Here is a 15,943-nt window from a genome sequence, read left to right as displayed (position 1 = left end):
CTTTAAAATATTTATGATTATGCTCTTGTATTTACACCCGAAGTGGTACCCAATAATATCTTGGTATTAATTAGAACTAGGGTTGGTAATCTTCAAAAACATTTTGTTGTTATATTTGTTGAAATTCTCATTACATCCCAACAGTTATCAATAAATCAAATGCTCTGACAAAAAAAAAAAAAAATGTCCGGTATAGAGAGGCGAAGTCTTCCTCTTCTGGTGGACCACCATGTGACCTTATTATAGCCCCGCGACAACGTAGTCGGGGGGTATAATAAAACCCGTCCGTCCGTTCGCGTGTCACACTTTTGTTTCCGTAGCAGAACTCGGAAATTATTAAACTTAGGAACCTTAAATTTGGTATGATGGTTGACAGTGTGGTCTAGTTGTGCCTTTTGGGGGTTAGAAGTCCAGGTTGCCCATTAGGTAATAAGTTAATGCCCATTAATTCTATTAGTTCCAAAAGGGCGAAACCTTTGGCCCTACTTTAGTAGGGATCAGGCAGTGAGCGGGGGTATGTCAGCCATGCTCACTTTTGCCTTGTTACTGAAGAAATATGTACGGTAGTCAAAAGTGAAAGACAAATAATTTTTTGATACCGTCTGAATTACAACATGAATCACACATATGTTTGTTAATTTAAAACATAATTTTGCAAGTCAAGATAGTCGCAGTTTGTTGTAAAACTGTTGAAGTATCAGACTGTGAAAATACGGAATTAGACGACACATCCCAAAAGCGGCATAGTGACGTCTCTCTCTGAAGGAGTCGCTGGATAAAACACATCAGGTAAGATAACATTTCATCTGTGAGTTGAACATAGCGAAGTTAGCTAGCTAGCTTGACGGCTGTGAGTACTAACAATAGCCATGATCATGTTTTACGTTCATAATGATAATTATGTTGGTCCGTGTGCTCGTCGGCTTGAGAGTATCAACGAGTTAGATAGCTATTTAGTTAGCTAGTTAAAGGAGAACACAGGTAACACTTGGTCGATAATGTCTCTAGGTTTTGCTTTGGAGATAAGTTTGACTTTGTGACAGTAGTTTTGGTACGCTAATGTTGAGCCGGTAGCTAGCTTGTCCTTGGTTTTAACATTGTAAATCACATCTTTACATCCAGGAACAATACAATAATGTACATTGACCCACATGGGTGGCCCACACGGGGAGCGTATGTGAGACCAATTTAGTTGACCCAAGTGGGACCCATTTGTGTTGCCCATTCTGAGCCTATGCACTAATTTCCCATTAGTGACCCACCTAGAACCCACATGGGGAGCCTATGTTGGACCTGCGTACTTAGTGGGACCCAAGTGGGCCCCAGATGAGATGCCCATTTTCGGCCCATACCCACTTGGAACCCATATACCCCCAGCATAACCCATGTGGGGCCCACATAATGTTGGCTGTGGTCCCCTCTTTTGTCTCCTCAGTCTCCGTCTTTCACGGTCTCTACCGTTGTATCATCTGCATAACTCAGCCGAGCCAACCAACCTCGTGACGTCACAGGCTAGTGTACTGCAACATGACGGCGCTCTCGCCACAGAAAGGTAAAATGGAGCTTTTTTCTTTTAAAATGCTTACATTTGTCATTTAAAGGTCCCATATCATGCTCATTTTCAGGTTCATCAAATCGCTCAAAACAGTAAAGTGACTCTACACTCTATATTTCAGCTGCTTGGCAGTAATGTTAGCTGACCAGACGGAGGTCTCTCCATGAATCAATGCTGATCTTAGTGTTGGCTTTTCCTGCCTCAGCCTCCGGGGCTGAAGCAGGAAGAGAATGGTTATCGTCTCTGACCGCAGCCGGAGGGAGACACCGGCACCCTGGAGACCAAAGCTACAGTCTCCCACGCGTACTACGACCGCCGCCAACACTGTTTTGCAAGTCGGGCCTCACTAGATACAACCAAGACGTTTTGGTGCTTCCGTGTAGTTTGTGTTGGAGTCTGAGTCTGAACAGCGTAGCCACACGTGAGCGCGCATATGCGAGCACGCATGGGAAACCGACCCGGGAGATTTATACGTGTAAAAAGTTACAAACAGTCCCTTTAAGCCTGCTATATAATAAAAAAAACATGAAAATATCATTTTTTTATTATATGGGCCCTTTAACTTGGTTGAACATTTCGTGTGACGACCCTTAGAAGGTCCCCGAACCTCAGTTTAGGAACCCGGGGTCTGGGAGGAGGAGGGAGGCGTTAAATCAGTTATTTTGATGCTGAGCTTGCTCACTATGGACTCCCACAACAAGGCCTGGCTTCTTAAAAACAAAGTTCCTCACCAGCACTAATAACGGAGATATGTCGTTGTAATCAGAATGCGGTCGGTGTTATCAGCCTCCGGTGTGGAAGAGCGTTACAAGCACAACGGGAATAAAGTGCAGCGGAAACGGGGAGGCGGCGGATGTTCATCGGTCCAGCCGAATAAATAAGAGATGAACGTCTTCTTCTCTCCCCAGCCTGGCGACACCACGGAGGAATAAACGACGCTGTGCAAGAGAGAAGATGGCAACTATGATTTAAAAACAACCCAAAGGGAGGTTTTCAGCTCAGACTGGCCTGGAGACTACCGAGCGAGGGGGGCAGCGGCCGCGCTGTGTGGCCGGGCTCTGGAGCACCGGATCCCGCTAGGAAGCCGATGAAGAGTCGGTGGTGTCCGGTGGGCCGTATGGAGGTCCGTCGTCAATAATTAAGCGACTTCTTCGTGGGGATTTTGCATGCAGGTGTGGTCGTTTAAATCATCCCAGCAAAGGTAAGCGAGGTGTCTCATATGTAATACAGAGATTTAGTTTGTTGCTATGTAGATCTGGCAGCCTCACATGTTGCCTTTTAATTGATCTCCACAAGCAAAATGTATTTCATCACATTTTGTTTTTTCACTCATCAATCTGATCTACTGCTTCTGTTATCTGCCTCCTTATCTGGCTGCTGTTGTGAGCCGATGAAGTCATGCTTTTTGATGTGATCATGGTGGCAAATAAAAGGCCTAATAGAAACAACAACAAAAACAAAGCTAAAAATCAGATCTTCAGCATCATGCAAAAAGTGAAAACCTGCTCACACACACATGCAGTAGGCCTGCACACTGTTAAAGAATGTGAGTAAATCAGATCAGAGCTGTGGTGTGCTCACACAATCAGATCAGTCCCACAATAACAGCTCATCTCCTCCTATTTCCTTCCCTAATAGCTCCATAGTGATCTGAAACTAATCTGTATGTAATAAACAACAGTGTAGGCCGAGGTTAATTTGATTGGCAGGTCATCTGTGGCTGACAAATGAGGCTTTCCTTTAGCTTGCAGATGTGTGTTTATCACTAAAAAATATTTGGATCTTTGCAAAAAACATTTTTAGTTTGGATGTGTAGCATCCCTCATGAAGTGTTTTGGTTGATGCTGGATAAGATTCATTCATTTTTTTCCCTCATTGACACTTGAACAGGTTTCCAGTGTCTTGCTCAGGGACACTTCAGTAGAAATCTATACTCCACCGCCACTCTGCTGCATCTTGGCATTGCACTCCAATACAAAGGGAGATTCTCAAATGCATCAAGCCTATTTTTGACTACTGCGCCTATTGACCCGATATTTGATACAACTTTCATAATATCAATGCATCCTTGCCCGTGCTTTTCCGTGAATCAAACCCCCTGGTCTTGGAGGATGAAACTGCAGCCATATTGTGTAAACTAACAAATTCCATCATCATCAGTAAGTGAAAACCTCTATGTGCCAATAGGTGGTTGATTTTAAAGCTGCAGTAGCCAATTCTTATGAAAAATATATGTGGTGGTGAGGCTAGAACAGAGAATAATTTGCCATCCCTGATAAAAAAGACCCTGTAAATTCTTTCTCCTAGGGCCCAGACACACCAACCCGACATCTAAGAACTAGCGGCGACGAAGGCCCACCGTTACGTCGCCTCACGTCGTCTTTGTCTTGGCCAAAAAGTTGCACTCGAACACACCGCAAAGACTACAGTCGACGGTCAACTACCACTTATGTTCTGCGCCTGCGTGAGATGACATAACTCTCCACACCAGCAGGTCGCAGTAGTCTGTATTCGTCATTAAAAAAAAGGGAAACAGGAAGAGCGAGGACGGCGGATATACAAGCTGTTGTTACGATACGTACATGAAACATGCTTTTACATGCTTTTCTCTTGATTTGCTTAAGCTGAACAACCAATCAGAATGATTTTTCTCACCAATTGATTCTCAACATGCTGGATTGTCTGAAAAAACTCAAACATGGACAAACTAGAGCCGACGATGCGGGACACATCGCAAAAAACTAGACTGATATTTACCGACAGCCCCAAACTGTCCGTCGGCTTGGTGTGTGAGGGCCTTTTAAAGCTAGGGTTGGTAATCTTGAGAAGCCAGCAACAGTACGCTAGATTTTAAAAATGACTCAACCTAAAAACCCAGCCCAGTGTTGCCGACTTTCTTTCCAATAAAAGCAGCAAGCAGCACTAGCTCCAAAAGTCCCTAAATCTCGTGAAAAAGTCACCAAGTTGGCAACACTGACAACCCGTCCCTTCAGGCCTCCAAGGCCTATTGAAAGAGGCTGGCACACGAGCGGACACGGGGTCTTGGGGTATGGGGTATGGGGTATAACACATTTGCAGTGTAACTAGAGCTGCGGTCATGCTTTGTCTTGTACCCCAAAGATATGACGCGTTAATGATGCATGACGTCTCCTCCTTGAGGCCTCCCTCCTAAGCCACTCCCCCAAAATTATCGCAATCATCAGTTTGTTTTAACCCCTAAATTATCATAATGAACGTAAACAACTAACATGGCTGTTGTTAGTACTCAGCTGTCAAGCTGGCAGCTCGCGGAAGATTCGCTGGTCTCTGTCGGTGATGCGCAATGGGTGCATGGGCAGAGTAGATAGGTAGACAGGCGGGTTTATTACAGTCCTGCGACAGCCACAGATACCAGACTTTTGGTAATTGTTTTTTTTTAATTGTAATTGTAATGTTTTTGAAGATTACCAACCCTAGCTTTAATGTCAGGCATGGACTTATACAAAGTGGTACTCCAGTAATTTTATGTTCCACTTCAGACAGATTTTAAAACAGAATGTTCAAAACTGAAGCATCAGAGATATCCTGACATTTAGTCCAGGTGAAGGCCCAAAAAAGTCAGTCCTACATTTCCCATAATGCAACCCAGTAGTCTTTCTCAGTAAACCTAAATGCCCACATCTTTATTGCTTTAACGTCATATCCTCGGTTTGCTTTAACCCCTAAGTAGGAGTTGGTGGAGCGCTGTCACGTCTCTCACGTTGGATACTGCACCGGGTTAGAAGTACAAGAATGCACTGAAACACAAACACACACAAACTGGCACAGAGGAATGTGAGGGGTGTGTTGGGGACAGGAAGCTGTCGCCTCTGACGGAACCGCCTCATTGTTCTCCAATCACGCTACAGCTATTTCAGGACTGCGTGTGTGTGTGTATATGTGTGTGATAGTGGTCCTATCTCAGACGTCAAATCTTTTCCAGATTTATACCAGTGAATTGAACTTAATAGACCTTTTGATTTGTTGTCAACACCCAACCAGGAATCCTCCAGAGTTAGCAGTCAGGGGGCAGAGGAGTGTACAACCCCAACCGCCACAACTTTATTTGGGCAAATAGGACACATTTCTGGCATCTTAAGGGACTGGGTCAGCCTTTTCCACTGTAGCTCCACTTTGGGATTTAATTAGGCTGATTACGACTATTTTTTCTCTTTACATCTGAATCTTTCCTAGTGCAGCTTTTAAGCTCTGACACGTGCATAATTCAGTAACGCATCCTTTTCTCTGCACTCGCGCTGCCCCACCTAGAAGAATATCAGCAGTGTTTTGATTTCAGTGGAGGGTTTCTGGAGTCGGAGGGATGAAACGCTCCTCCTGTCCATCCCACAAACATTTTATAGGAAACAAACACTTGTGATGAATGTGCATGCTCTTCTACCCGTCATTCCTTTTTTTTTCTTAGCGTAGGATGAAAGTAGTACCAAATCAGAAACAGGTTTTGAGCGTACGTACGTGCGTTACTTCCAGTGCATACGGTCTGTGTTTGTAGCACCACCACGACTGGCTGTGGTGTATTGATGTCAGTGCCTGGGTCTGTTTTCACTGGGTTGTGTGTATATTTAGTCACAAAGTCTCACCATTTATAAATAACCGGCAGAGTTGAAGCTTCTGCTGGGGGATAGATGCAATCTCACACAGTACAGTGTAACACTTCAGGAACGGGGGCCCACATGGACAAACTGGCAGAATGAGAGATTTTGGCTGTCAATCGATTCAAATAGTTAATCACAGGGGGGGGGGGGTTGGTAAATCTATGCAAACTAGAAGACTGGTGTGGAAACTCACGCTGTGTTCGTTTTCCTCTGATGGCAGATTTTCACAGCTCTGTGGGTAAACCGTTGACAAGTATGCAGATATATATTAGGACAATAATGAGCTATTACAAGCTCCTATCATGGCATTGACTGCCTCTGATAAGCAGACTTCCCCTCCATCCATAATACAGTAGCTGTAATTTCATTCACTTTAAAGACTTCTGCAGTATAATTGCATCAGTTGTGTTATGTCAAACTAATGTGGAACCAAAGTGCATTCGTCTATCGCAACACCACATGTCCAACTGATCCCAGGTATCAGTGACTCATATTCATTCAGTGCTAATTTGAATTATTAAGATTAAAATTACTGGCATAGCTCAGCGACTGGGGCAACATGCAAATGTTATTACCAAAGTGAGACGTTATCGGGTCATCCTAGTATTCTGTCATGTGTTTGATTCATATCTTTTGCAGTGTCGCACAAATAACGATGTCTTCCTTGTTGTGTAGTCACGAACAGAAACTCGTTAAACGGCCGTCGCTTTTTCATACGTGAGCGGACTAGTTTGCCTAATCTTCGCGGGTCTTTAGGCTGCGGTGAAAACGCAGACAACAGTGTAACCTTTTAGTTCCTTAAAAGTAGTTCTAGGGACTAAAAAAAGTCCGAGGAACTTTTGGTGGAAACCCAGCTTTATTCAAAAGACAGAAATCAGGTGACCCAGTACAACTTGCATAACTTAACTGAATACAAGCTCAGGTGTATATTTCGGGAAAAAAACACTTAGCTGCAGAGGCAGCCAGGGCTCCAGCTGCGGATTGAAGCCGTGTGGTAAAGCAGCGGATTAGAGAAGGCATTCTGTCAACAGTAAATCTCTCCCATTCTCTGTTTTTAATCCTGCTGCTGGATCAAGGACACGTACCTCCCGAGAGCTTCGTGTGTGTGTGTGTGTGTGTGTGTGTGTGTGTGTGTGTGTGTGTGTGTGTGTGTGTGTGTGTGTGTGTGTGTGTGTGTGTGTGTGTGTGTGTGTGTGTTTCTGTTTCTGATTAGTTTTATAAAGACGAGGCAGCGGTGTGCATGTGTTTTTGTGCAGCAGGGTTTTAGTTTGACCCTCAGGATGGAGTGTGAAAGAGTTTTTGCAGTGTTTTCTGAGAAGGAGAGAGTGAATGGGTGTTGTTAGTACAAAGCATACAGACATTCAGCATCATTTTAACAGTTTGTACTTGTATGTGATTCAGCTCTTTGGGCACAAGTGGCTTTAAACCCTGCCAGCGGCACACCATGCTCAGCACTGGCCTCTCCCCTGAGCTATTTATAAATCTGTCCAGATGTGTGGGCGTGAATGTGTGTGTGTGTGTGTGTGTGTGAGTCTGGTTTAGTTAGTGGTTTATTCTTGCATCTCTTGCATCATTGTGGGTTTGCTGGTGTTAAAAACAGAATGAATTTAGAGGATGATCCACAGTAAAAGCTTGGAATTTATTTTGGATAAGTAAGTAAACTGCATCGTGATTCTGACAGGAAATAATGTAGGTATCATATTTCAAAATAAAATGATGCGTCGCACTGCTTCTTCTTCAACTAACTTTTGACTTCTAATCGTTGGATGCCAATCAACATGTATAGGCATGCTTAAATTGTGAGGGGATGAGTTTTATATATTTCTCTATTCATGTTGATGATGATAATGATATGATGACTAGGAATGGGATGATATAGGATTTTAGCGTGGACCGCAAAAAAACAAAAACTCACAATAAGTTGATCACGGTGAATTTCTTTACCGGGATAATCGTGAATATCCTAACTAACATGAGTGATTTGAAAAAGCTGTTGAGCTGGCTGTCATGGTAGTAGGGGCTGACCCAAATGCTTAGAAGCTTTGACCGTTGCCATGGTAATCGACCTTCAAATCAGTATTCGAATGCTAAGTCAGTGTGTGTTGTGTTCATAGCTTGTTGCTCTGCCCCCGAGTGGCCAAAAAGTCAGTTATGCAGGTTTAAATCAAGACATTTGGGCATATCAAATCTTCAATAATGCACCCCGATGTCTATTTTCTCTTCCTCCTCTTCCTAAATCATCATCAATCATTTATTTGGGTCGATCTCCCCTACATGCACTCTCTCTTTCCCTGCAGTTTTTCCTGTATACCTCTCTCTCTCTCCCTCTGGCTTTCTATCAGCAGCACATTGCACAGCTAATTCAGAAGCATAGGGGGATGGTATGCTTGTGTGCGTGTGTGTGTGTGAGTGCACGTCCATTCATTCTTTTAATGGAAGGAAAAGGAGAGGAGAGGAAGGAGGGGAGTGACGGCTGATCGGTAGGTCTGACGGGACCGGTGCGGAAGCGGAGACACGGTTTGGCGTAGTCACCTCTCACTATGGCAACCAAAGGGTGTGTGTGTGTGTGAGAGAGAGAGAATGTAAGGTGTGTGTGTGTGTGTGTGTGTGTGTGTGTGTGTGTGTGTGTGTGTGCACGCATTTTTAAAGGTCGACTGGACATGGATTTATTTGCATCCCTTCAGGAAGAGGAAATGAACCTGTTAGCCTCTGATGTAGCGGTGTGGAGACATCTTTACGAACTCATTGTGTGGCTGACATTAAGGTCTACCTTTTGTGTTTAAAGTTATTGTAGGTAGTATCAAAGTGATTGATACTATGGCTAGAGCAGGGAGTTGAAAAATGCACATCCCAGACCATCAAGAGCACCCAAGAATCCCTCACCAGCTCGCTCTCATTCCTCTGTTGGGTCCTTTCTATAATGTTTGTCAGACACTATTAACAGTCTGAGCCTGTCAGTGGCAAAAACAAACACTTTTAGTGGACGTAAACTGACGGTACCAGGTTGCCCCAAAGGATTATATCACAGCTTGTTTAGCGGCTGCCGTCTGCAGCGTTCTACCTCAAAACTGGACCTATTTCAAAAATTGTTGTCGCCACTAAAACCTGGGAAAATAGGGCCCAGGTTGAAAAATACCGAAGTTATCCATACTTAAACTCACTTACTTAACTTGTTTGTAATATACTTAAAGCTAATCTTTATTTTCCAGGGTTTTCAAATGGAACCGCCCGCTCAGCCGTTAGCAAAAAGCAGTGATGTAGGTTACCAAAGTAAGGTTATGAATAATGTGAACGCTCGCCTTAGGTGAGTCAATATTAGCTGTGCTAAGGAACTAGCTGAAAGGGTTAGTTTGGAATTTTTTAAAGTGGGTTTGTATGTATACCTCCGTGTTCTGTGAAGTTAAAATTACAGTTTTTGTCAATGGAATCTGGAGGCTTTGTAGAGGGCGATATAACCGCATCAGTTCCTTGTGGGAAAGGGCTGTCTGATGGCGAGATAAAGCGGCTGTGGATGGGAACATTGGGTCATTTTACCTCTCAGAACACGGTAGTTGCTGGTCTACCGTTCGGTTAGTTTGTTTGTGTGACTTTCTGATCTGAACTAGCGTGGCGTCCACAGCAGTGCATCGCTTAGCTCCCGTGCCGGTACTCCTGTCTGCTTCTCCAAACTGGAAGCGTGCCGATGTACGTACATAACAAACATACTTATTTTAACCCAAACCATGATCTTTTTTGTTGTGTTGCCTAAACCTAAGTGACGCCAAGAGGTACACTGTAAGCTAAAAAAATGACGCCAAGAGGTCCTGCCCAAGCGTCCGTATGTGACGAGTTGGGAATGAGAACGGGTTGCCCTCACACTAGTAACGTTTGCATGTAGGAACTGTTTTCTTATACATGTTGATGATTTTCAGAATCATCTTGTAGTGTATTAAGTGACGTATTACCACAAAATACTGACCATCATCCCTCTTTTTGTCCCCCTTGTCCTCCTCTTTCCCTTATCACATTTCTTACTTCATTTCTCTCTCTCTCTCTCTCTCTCTCTCTCTCTCTCCTATAGGTCTTCAAACCTCCCTCCACCCCTCTCCTCCCTGGAGACGCCCCGTCATCACCCCCTCCTCCATGGACAGACCAGCAGGAGGATTTCCGGATCGCCTCTCATCCTTAATTCCTCATCTCTCCGCCTCTCTCCCACCTCCACCGCTTCCCTATGTCATAACGGGGTACCCGGGATGATTGACAAATGACTGTAGTGCCCTAGAGCAAGACGTTGCTTCTGCCTGTTGACACTTCCGTGTTTGTCAGAATGGACAGGCGTCCTGGGGTGTTAAGAGAGATGAATCAACATTCACACTGATATCCATGACTGATATAATGACTGCCTCATAACATCTTGAATGATGACCAGTGGAGTCTGGGAACTCTGAAGTGCCTTGCCAAAGGGAACGCCAGCAGGGCCAAAGAGATGTATATCAAGGAACCAAAAATCATTTTTTGAAAAGTTGCTTTGGACAGCACTGCTCTCGTGATCACTCCATCCATCCTTTTCTCCGTTTTTTCTTCCCTTCATCTTCCCATCCTTCAGTTTGGTCTGGTTTTAAGCTATAGGTGTCTCCTTCCTTCCTTTTCTTCCTCCCTAACTTCCTTCCCCCTACCTCTTTTTTGTTTTCTTTTTTGGCCCCGCCCACCTGGCCTCCACCATTCGCCCCTCTCTCACAACAGCCGTCCTCCCCCCTCGCCCCCGCCCCCAGCCATCCTCCCCCTCCCCCCCCCACCATCATCATCACCACCACCACCACCATCCTCAGCCCCACTCCCACCACCACCACCACCACCATCACCCCCACCCCCACCAACTCCCCTCCTCTCCCCCTCGCTTTTCCTTCTCCGCCTCCTCCTCTTCTGCGGGAACCATGGCGATGGCTGCCACCGCCTCCTCCTCCACTCCCGCGTCCCCGTCCTCGTCGTCGACCAACGGCAGCGCCCGGGAGCACCTGCTGGCGGTGCGTCGGCGCACCCCGCACTCCCGGCCGTACACGATCGGTCCGGACAACCTCCGCAGCCTGTCGGTGCAGGACGAAGTCGGAGACTCTGCGTCCTCCTCCTCCGCCATGTCGTCAGGGAGCCAACCGGAAACGGCAGGGGTTGGGCTCCAGCGGGCCAACAGCGACACGGACCTGGTGACATCAGACAGCCGCTCATCACTCACGGCGTCTACGTACCAGCTGACTCTAGGCCACGGCCACTTGGTCATCTCCTGGGACATCAAGGAGGAAGTGGATGCCACCGACTGGATCGGCCTGTACCACATCGGTGAGCAAACGCACCTCCCCCCCACTGAAGTGTGGAGCAGTCTGCTTCAGGAGGGGAACTTCAGCATCTATGTTTCGAAGACTTTCATGCGACACAACAAGGGCTGCACCTAGTGATCATTTTTAACCCCTTGACGACTAATCGTTTAGACTAGAAAATGCTAGAAAATAATGAAACACAACCGTCACAATTTCCCAAGTTATTGTCTTCAAAATTTTGCCCCAAAAATCTTCCTAAACCAAAAGTTAATGAATTTACTTTGACAAGCAGCAAAAAGCAGCAAAGCAAGCAGCTGTTTGACTCGTTGCTATTCTGTAGATCGCCTGAGATTTAGTTGGAGACGAGAGTCTGATGCTGCAATAACGTTAATGTGTGACTGTATTACTGCAGCAGCCTCACACTCAACGTTAACGTCACTGTCACCAGCATCATTTAGCCATTTAGCACACTGACAGTGAATGTTCACGTATCGTATGAGCCTTTTAATGTCAGTGTGAAACAGCTTTTCATCATTTCCTCTCCTGTGACGGCGAGTTTCTTTCCCCCAGAAGAGAGCGCAGCCTCGGAGATGATGCAATGCTGGTCTGGTCTATAGCTTGGAGCCATAAAGCCATGCTGGTCTGGTCTATAGCTTGGAGCCATGAAGCCCCTTTCTATCTTTTTTAGGATTTATTGTTGGTGCAACCAACTACACAGCAGCTCTTCAGCATGGCGTTGTTACTATCAGCGGTTTGTTTAAAGTAGAAGTTTGTAGACATGTTCTGTTTCCTCTGTTACCGTCTATGAGGGACACGGGATTGGTTTCCCCCAAAAGGGGGCGTGGTCATGAGAGCCTGCTCTGCATGACGTATTGCCGGTCTGATGTATATTACAGTTGCTCAGCAATTCTACCTTTTCAGAGCATTCATTTTACTGTAGCATCACGACCAAAAGCACAGCAAGTGTCTCTGTATTTATTTTTTCCTGTCCAGTAAGCTTTTAATTGTGCACAGCTTGTTCTCAAACGGGCCTCCATTGCGGTCTGTTCTCGCTTGCTCATCGTCATCATTCTTGTCCACCTCCCGTCTCTCTGTCTCTCAGTTGTCTGTCTCCCTGCCTGTCTGTTCTCCTGTTTGTCCGGTGGTGTAATAGAAATTGCTGTAGGGTAGTGATATGATAGGGGTTACAGCCTACCTCAGCCCCACTGGTGCTACATTAACTGGCTAATGGATTGTGTGTAAGAGAGAGATGGTGAGAGAAAGGGAGTAGGTCATCCTGATGAAAAGTGATGCTGACTCAGCATCAGTAGCATTTTAGCTACTCATATTACATCCTCTCTCTTTCTCGCACACACACACATACACAATATTTCAAGTGTTCTTGTCCTAGAGTGATGTACAGGTGAATGACGGAGGGTGTGAGGTGAAGTGCGGCCCGTCTGTCCCAGAACAATACTCCAAAAATACAAAATTCTGCACGATATGTATAGAAAATTAGGAAAAAAGGTAATGCTATCAGTCACATCTTTGTTTATTGTGCGTTTTGTCTCTTTTTTTGGCAAATGAATGACATTCAAAATACGAGTGAAGGGAGGTGTAGAGAGAGAGAGTCTGTACCCGTTACTCTACAAAAGCGTGATTTAAGAGGCGCTGGATTATTTACACGATATTATCATATTTGTATTGTTAACATGATATCAATATTTTGTTTTTTTTAAATGTCACGGTTATCGTCAATACCGGTATACTCGCGTCACTTTGTGACATCACAAATTGTATTTTCTTTCACTATTCACTTCCTAGCATTGGGAGTGTATTCTCAGCTGCTTAAATTATAACAGGACACTGTTTACTGTAAGGGACTGTAAGCAAGTTTCACTTTTTAAAAAAGCGAGGCTCTCCCCAGCATATTATTTTCTTTGGAGCCTCCCTTTAACTTGAAAAAAACTGCAACACCTTCCCTCCAATATGTACAAAAAATGTAAGACTGTGTATCCCGATTTAAACATTTAATAGCGCACATCTATTACATTTATGTAATAATAATAATAATAATAAACAAATGATATATCAAAAAATATTATATCGATTTGCACTCAGTTCCTGGATTCTTAATTAAGCAGTAAGGGCTATATGATGCGGAACTTGAATTATAGGCAACTTCGTATGACACCTTGGACTTAAAGGGGCTATACGTAAGAATCAGAAGTAGCTTGTTAACAGCGACACACGTGGCCGTTAAGTCAGCGACAGTCAGCGTCCTGTTGCTTGCGCTTATGCTCGCACTCCCGAGACACACAAGACTAAACATTATTGACAGCTCGGGGTCTGTTTTGATATCCGAAACCAAAAGATCCCTCCATGATTCGAAGGCCCAGCTGATGTTGATGCTAGTTTTCGTCCGACGTCGGTCACATTCTTGTTTCACAGACGGGCTTCACTAGCTATAACTTGGAGTTTGTGTTTGGGTCTGAGTTGTGGCGGGGGCTGTTCGTTTGTTGGCGTTAGCGGACTCCATTTTCTAACCGAACGTTAGCACTGTTAGCCCTGTAGCGGAGCTGAAGAGAGTAAAGGCACTTGCGAGCGTGAATGGCAAAAACGTCCTGCATGGTTTACATTAAAAGCCGTCTATATGGTGACAGAGGAAACCCAGAAAGTCGCGGAAGGTCTCATTTTTTAGGTTAGGTTACAACCTGTTTACACATTTGCAAAAAAAAAAACGATTTATAAAACGTTTATACGTGTCAAAACTTACATACAGTCCCTTTTAACAAACATGATATAACTATTTTGTATAATACTTTAAAAAAAAAAAAAGAAGGCTTAAATAAGATATAAATACAGTTTAAGAAAAAATTCTACTTTCCCCTCAGGAAAAATCAAACAAACAAAAAAAAAACGTCCCTTTTTCTGACCCCCTAATAATTTCCGTACAGTCCCTAAAATTCTCTGAAACATTTCTTCTTGCAGCAGGAAACACTACACCTTGTGGATGCGTATAGAGGACATATAATCGAGGTAAAATAATCTTTTTTCTGTCAAAATCGGTACAAACCAAAAATGGAAAAATATATATGATACAATAAGACATGCAAGAATCTTTGTTTTTCCTTAATGTGAGATAAGAGCCCGTCTCTGTTACCAGCTGGGCTCAGTGATGCCCTGCAGTTCTCAGGCTCAGGTGTGAAAGAGCAGCTTTCAGCAGCCAATGAAATGCACACCATTTCACAAAAGCTAAGGTCATCTCAAACCACAGGTGACCGATGTTGTGTGTGTGTGAAAGAGAGTGAGTCCCCTATCTGAGACAGAGAAAGCCGGTGAAAGGTGATCTCTCCATCTCCATCCCTCCAAACTCTCCGCAGCTCTTCGATGCTATTGACCCATGCAGGGGAATTCTGGGGGTTTTCTCCCCAGAGGCAAGCACTGTTTCCAGCCTAGCTGGAGCCGCCTGAGTTCCGTAACCTCACCCTGCTGTCTGACCTGTGTGTGTAAAAGGGTTTGTGTGTGTAGTAGTTTATACGGTTTGGATGATCACAGGGTTACCAGGTCAGACAGGTGTGTGTGTGTGTGTGTGTGTGTGAGGAATACGTATTTGCTGTCACCAACAAAGGCTCAGGGTTTATTGATGGTGACCTGGTGTGACAGAGGGCAAAGGGTGTACTGTATATGTGCCTGTGTGGCTGACAGACATCGGCATTGATCCATTAGGACACGGGCCATTTGTCACAGGACGTACACATAAATATTTGATGGCTCAACAGGCACAGACAGGGATGTGGTTTATGACCCTCAGGAACCAGTAACTTCCGTGGTGGTTTGTCGACACAACATAACTCCCTTACCTCTCCTGTGAAATCCCCAAAAAGATCCAAACAATACAAACTGAGAACAAAATGAAAGAAAGACGTTTGGTGGTAGTGTGGCATTTAAGGCTGACCCGAATGCTTCGACCATTGCCATGGTATTCGACCTCCAAATTCCTATTCGAATGCTTTGTTTTTATATATAAATAATTTAAGTATGTAGTAATAATTTATAAATCCCAAAATAGCCCATGAATTAAGGAATAATCCCACAACATTATTCATATCCAACGTTAATTATTATTAGTTATTCTCAGACGGATGTTGTCGGTTCCGGACACTGAAACGGGGAGATGGAAATGGACGGACACTAGAGCGTATCGGCCTGTAGTGCTGCGTTGCTCCGCGAAGCTTCGAATACCTTTTGAATATTTCTCACCGAAGCTTCAAAGGCCAAGAAATGGTATTCGGGATAGCCCTAGTGGCATCACGGATCATATGGTGGCCACGGTGGGGCAATACTTATCCAAGTACTGTAATCCTACTTCGTATAGTATGCAGATACTTGTACTTTACTTGTGTGTTGCCGTGTTTCAGGCTCGGGTCAGACTTGCACAGAAACTATGCAGGTTCCTGTAGGGCCCGATCGTAGTTCTATAGAGA

At 44.5% G+C, this 15,943-nt stretch overlaps 1 protein-coding gene across 8 annotated transcripts in view; it reads left to right on the top strand.

Moving 5' to 3' along the window:
• The first annotated feature begins 2,201 nt into the window (after nt 1-2,201).
• Nucleotides 2,202-15,943, top strand: part of hecw2b (HECT, C2 and WW domain containing E3 ubiquitin protein ligase 2b) — a 33,858-nt gene continuing 20,116 nt past the window's right edge. For all 8 annotated transcript variants that reach the window (XR_012593052.1, XR_012593051.1, XR_012593050.1 and 5 more), the window contains exons 1-2: nt 2,202-2,756; nt 10,247-11,499. Coding sequence is in view for 4 of the 8 variants with exons in the window: in XM_074627703.1 (XP_074483804.1) it covers nt 11,100-11,499 (400 nt within the window). In the remaining 4 variants the exon portion in view is untranslated. The remainder of the gene's footprint in view (nt 2,757-10,246; nt 11,500-15,943) is intronic.

Source organism: Sebastes fasciatus, chromosome 24 (genome assembly GCF_043250625.1).
Source record: "Sebastes fasciatus isolate fSebFas1 chromosome 24, fSebFas1.pri, whole genome shotgun sequence".
Classification (NCBI taxonomy): domain Eukaryota; kingdom Metazoa; phylum Chordata; class Actinopteri; order Perciformes; family Sebastidae; genus Sebastes; species Sebastes fasciatus.
This window is presented reverse-complemented; position numbering and strand designations above follow the sequence as displayed.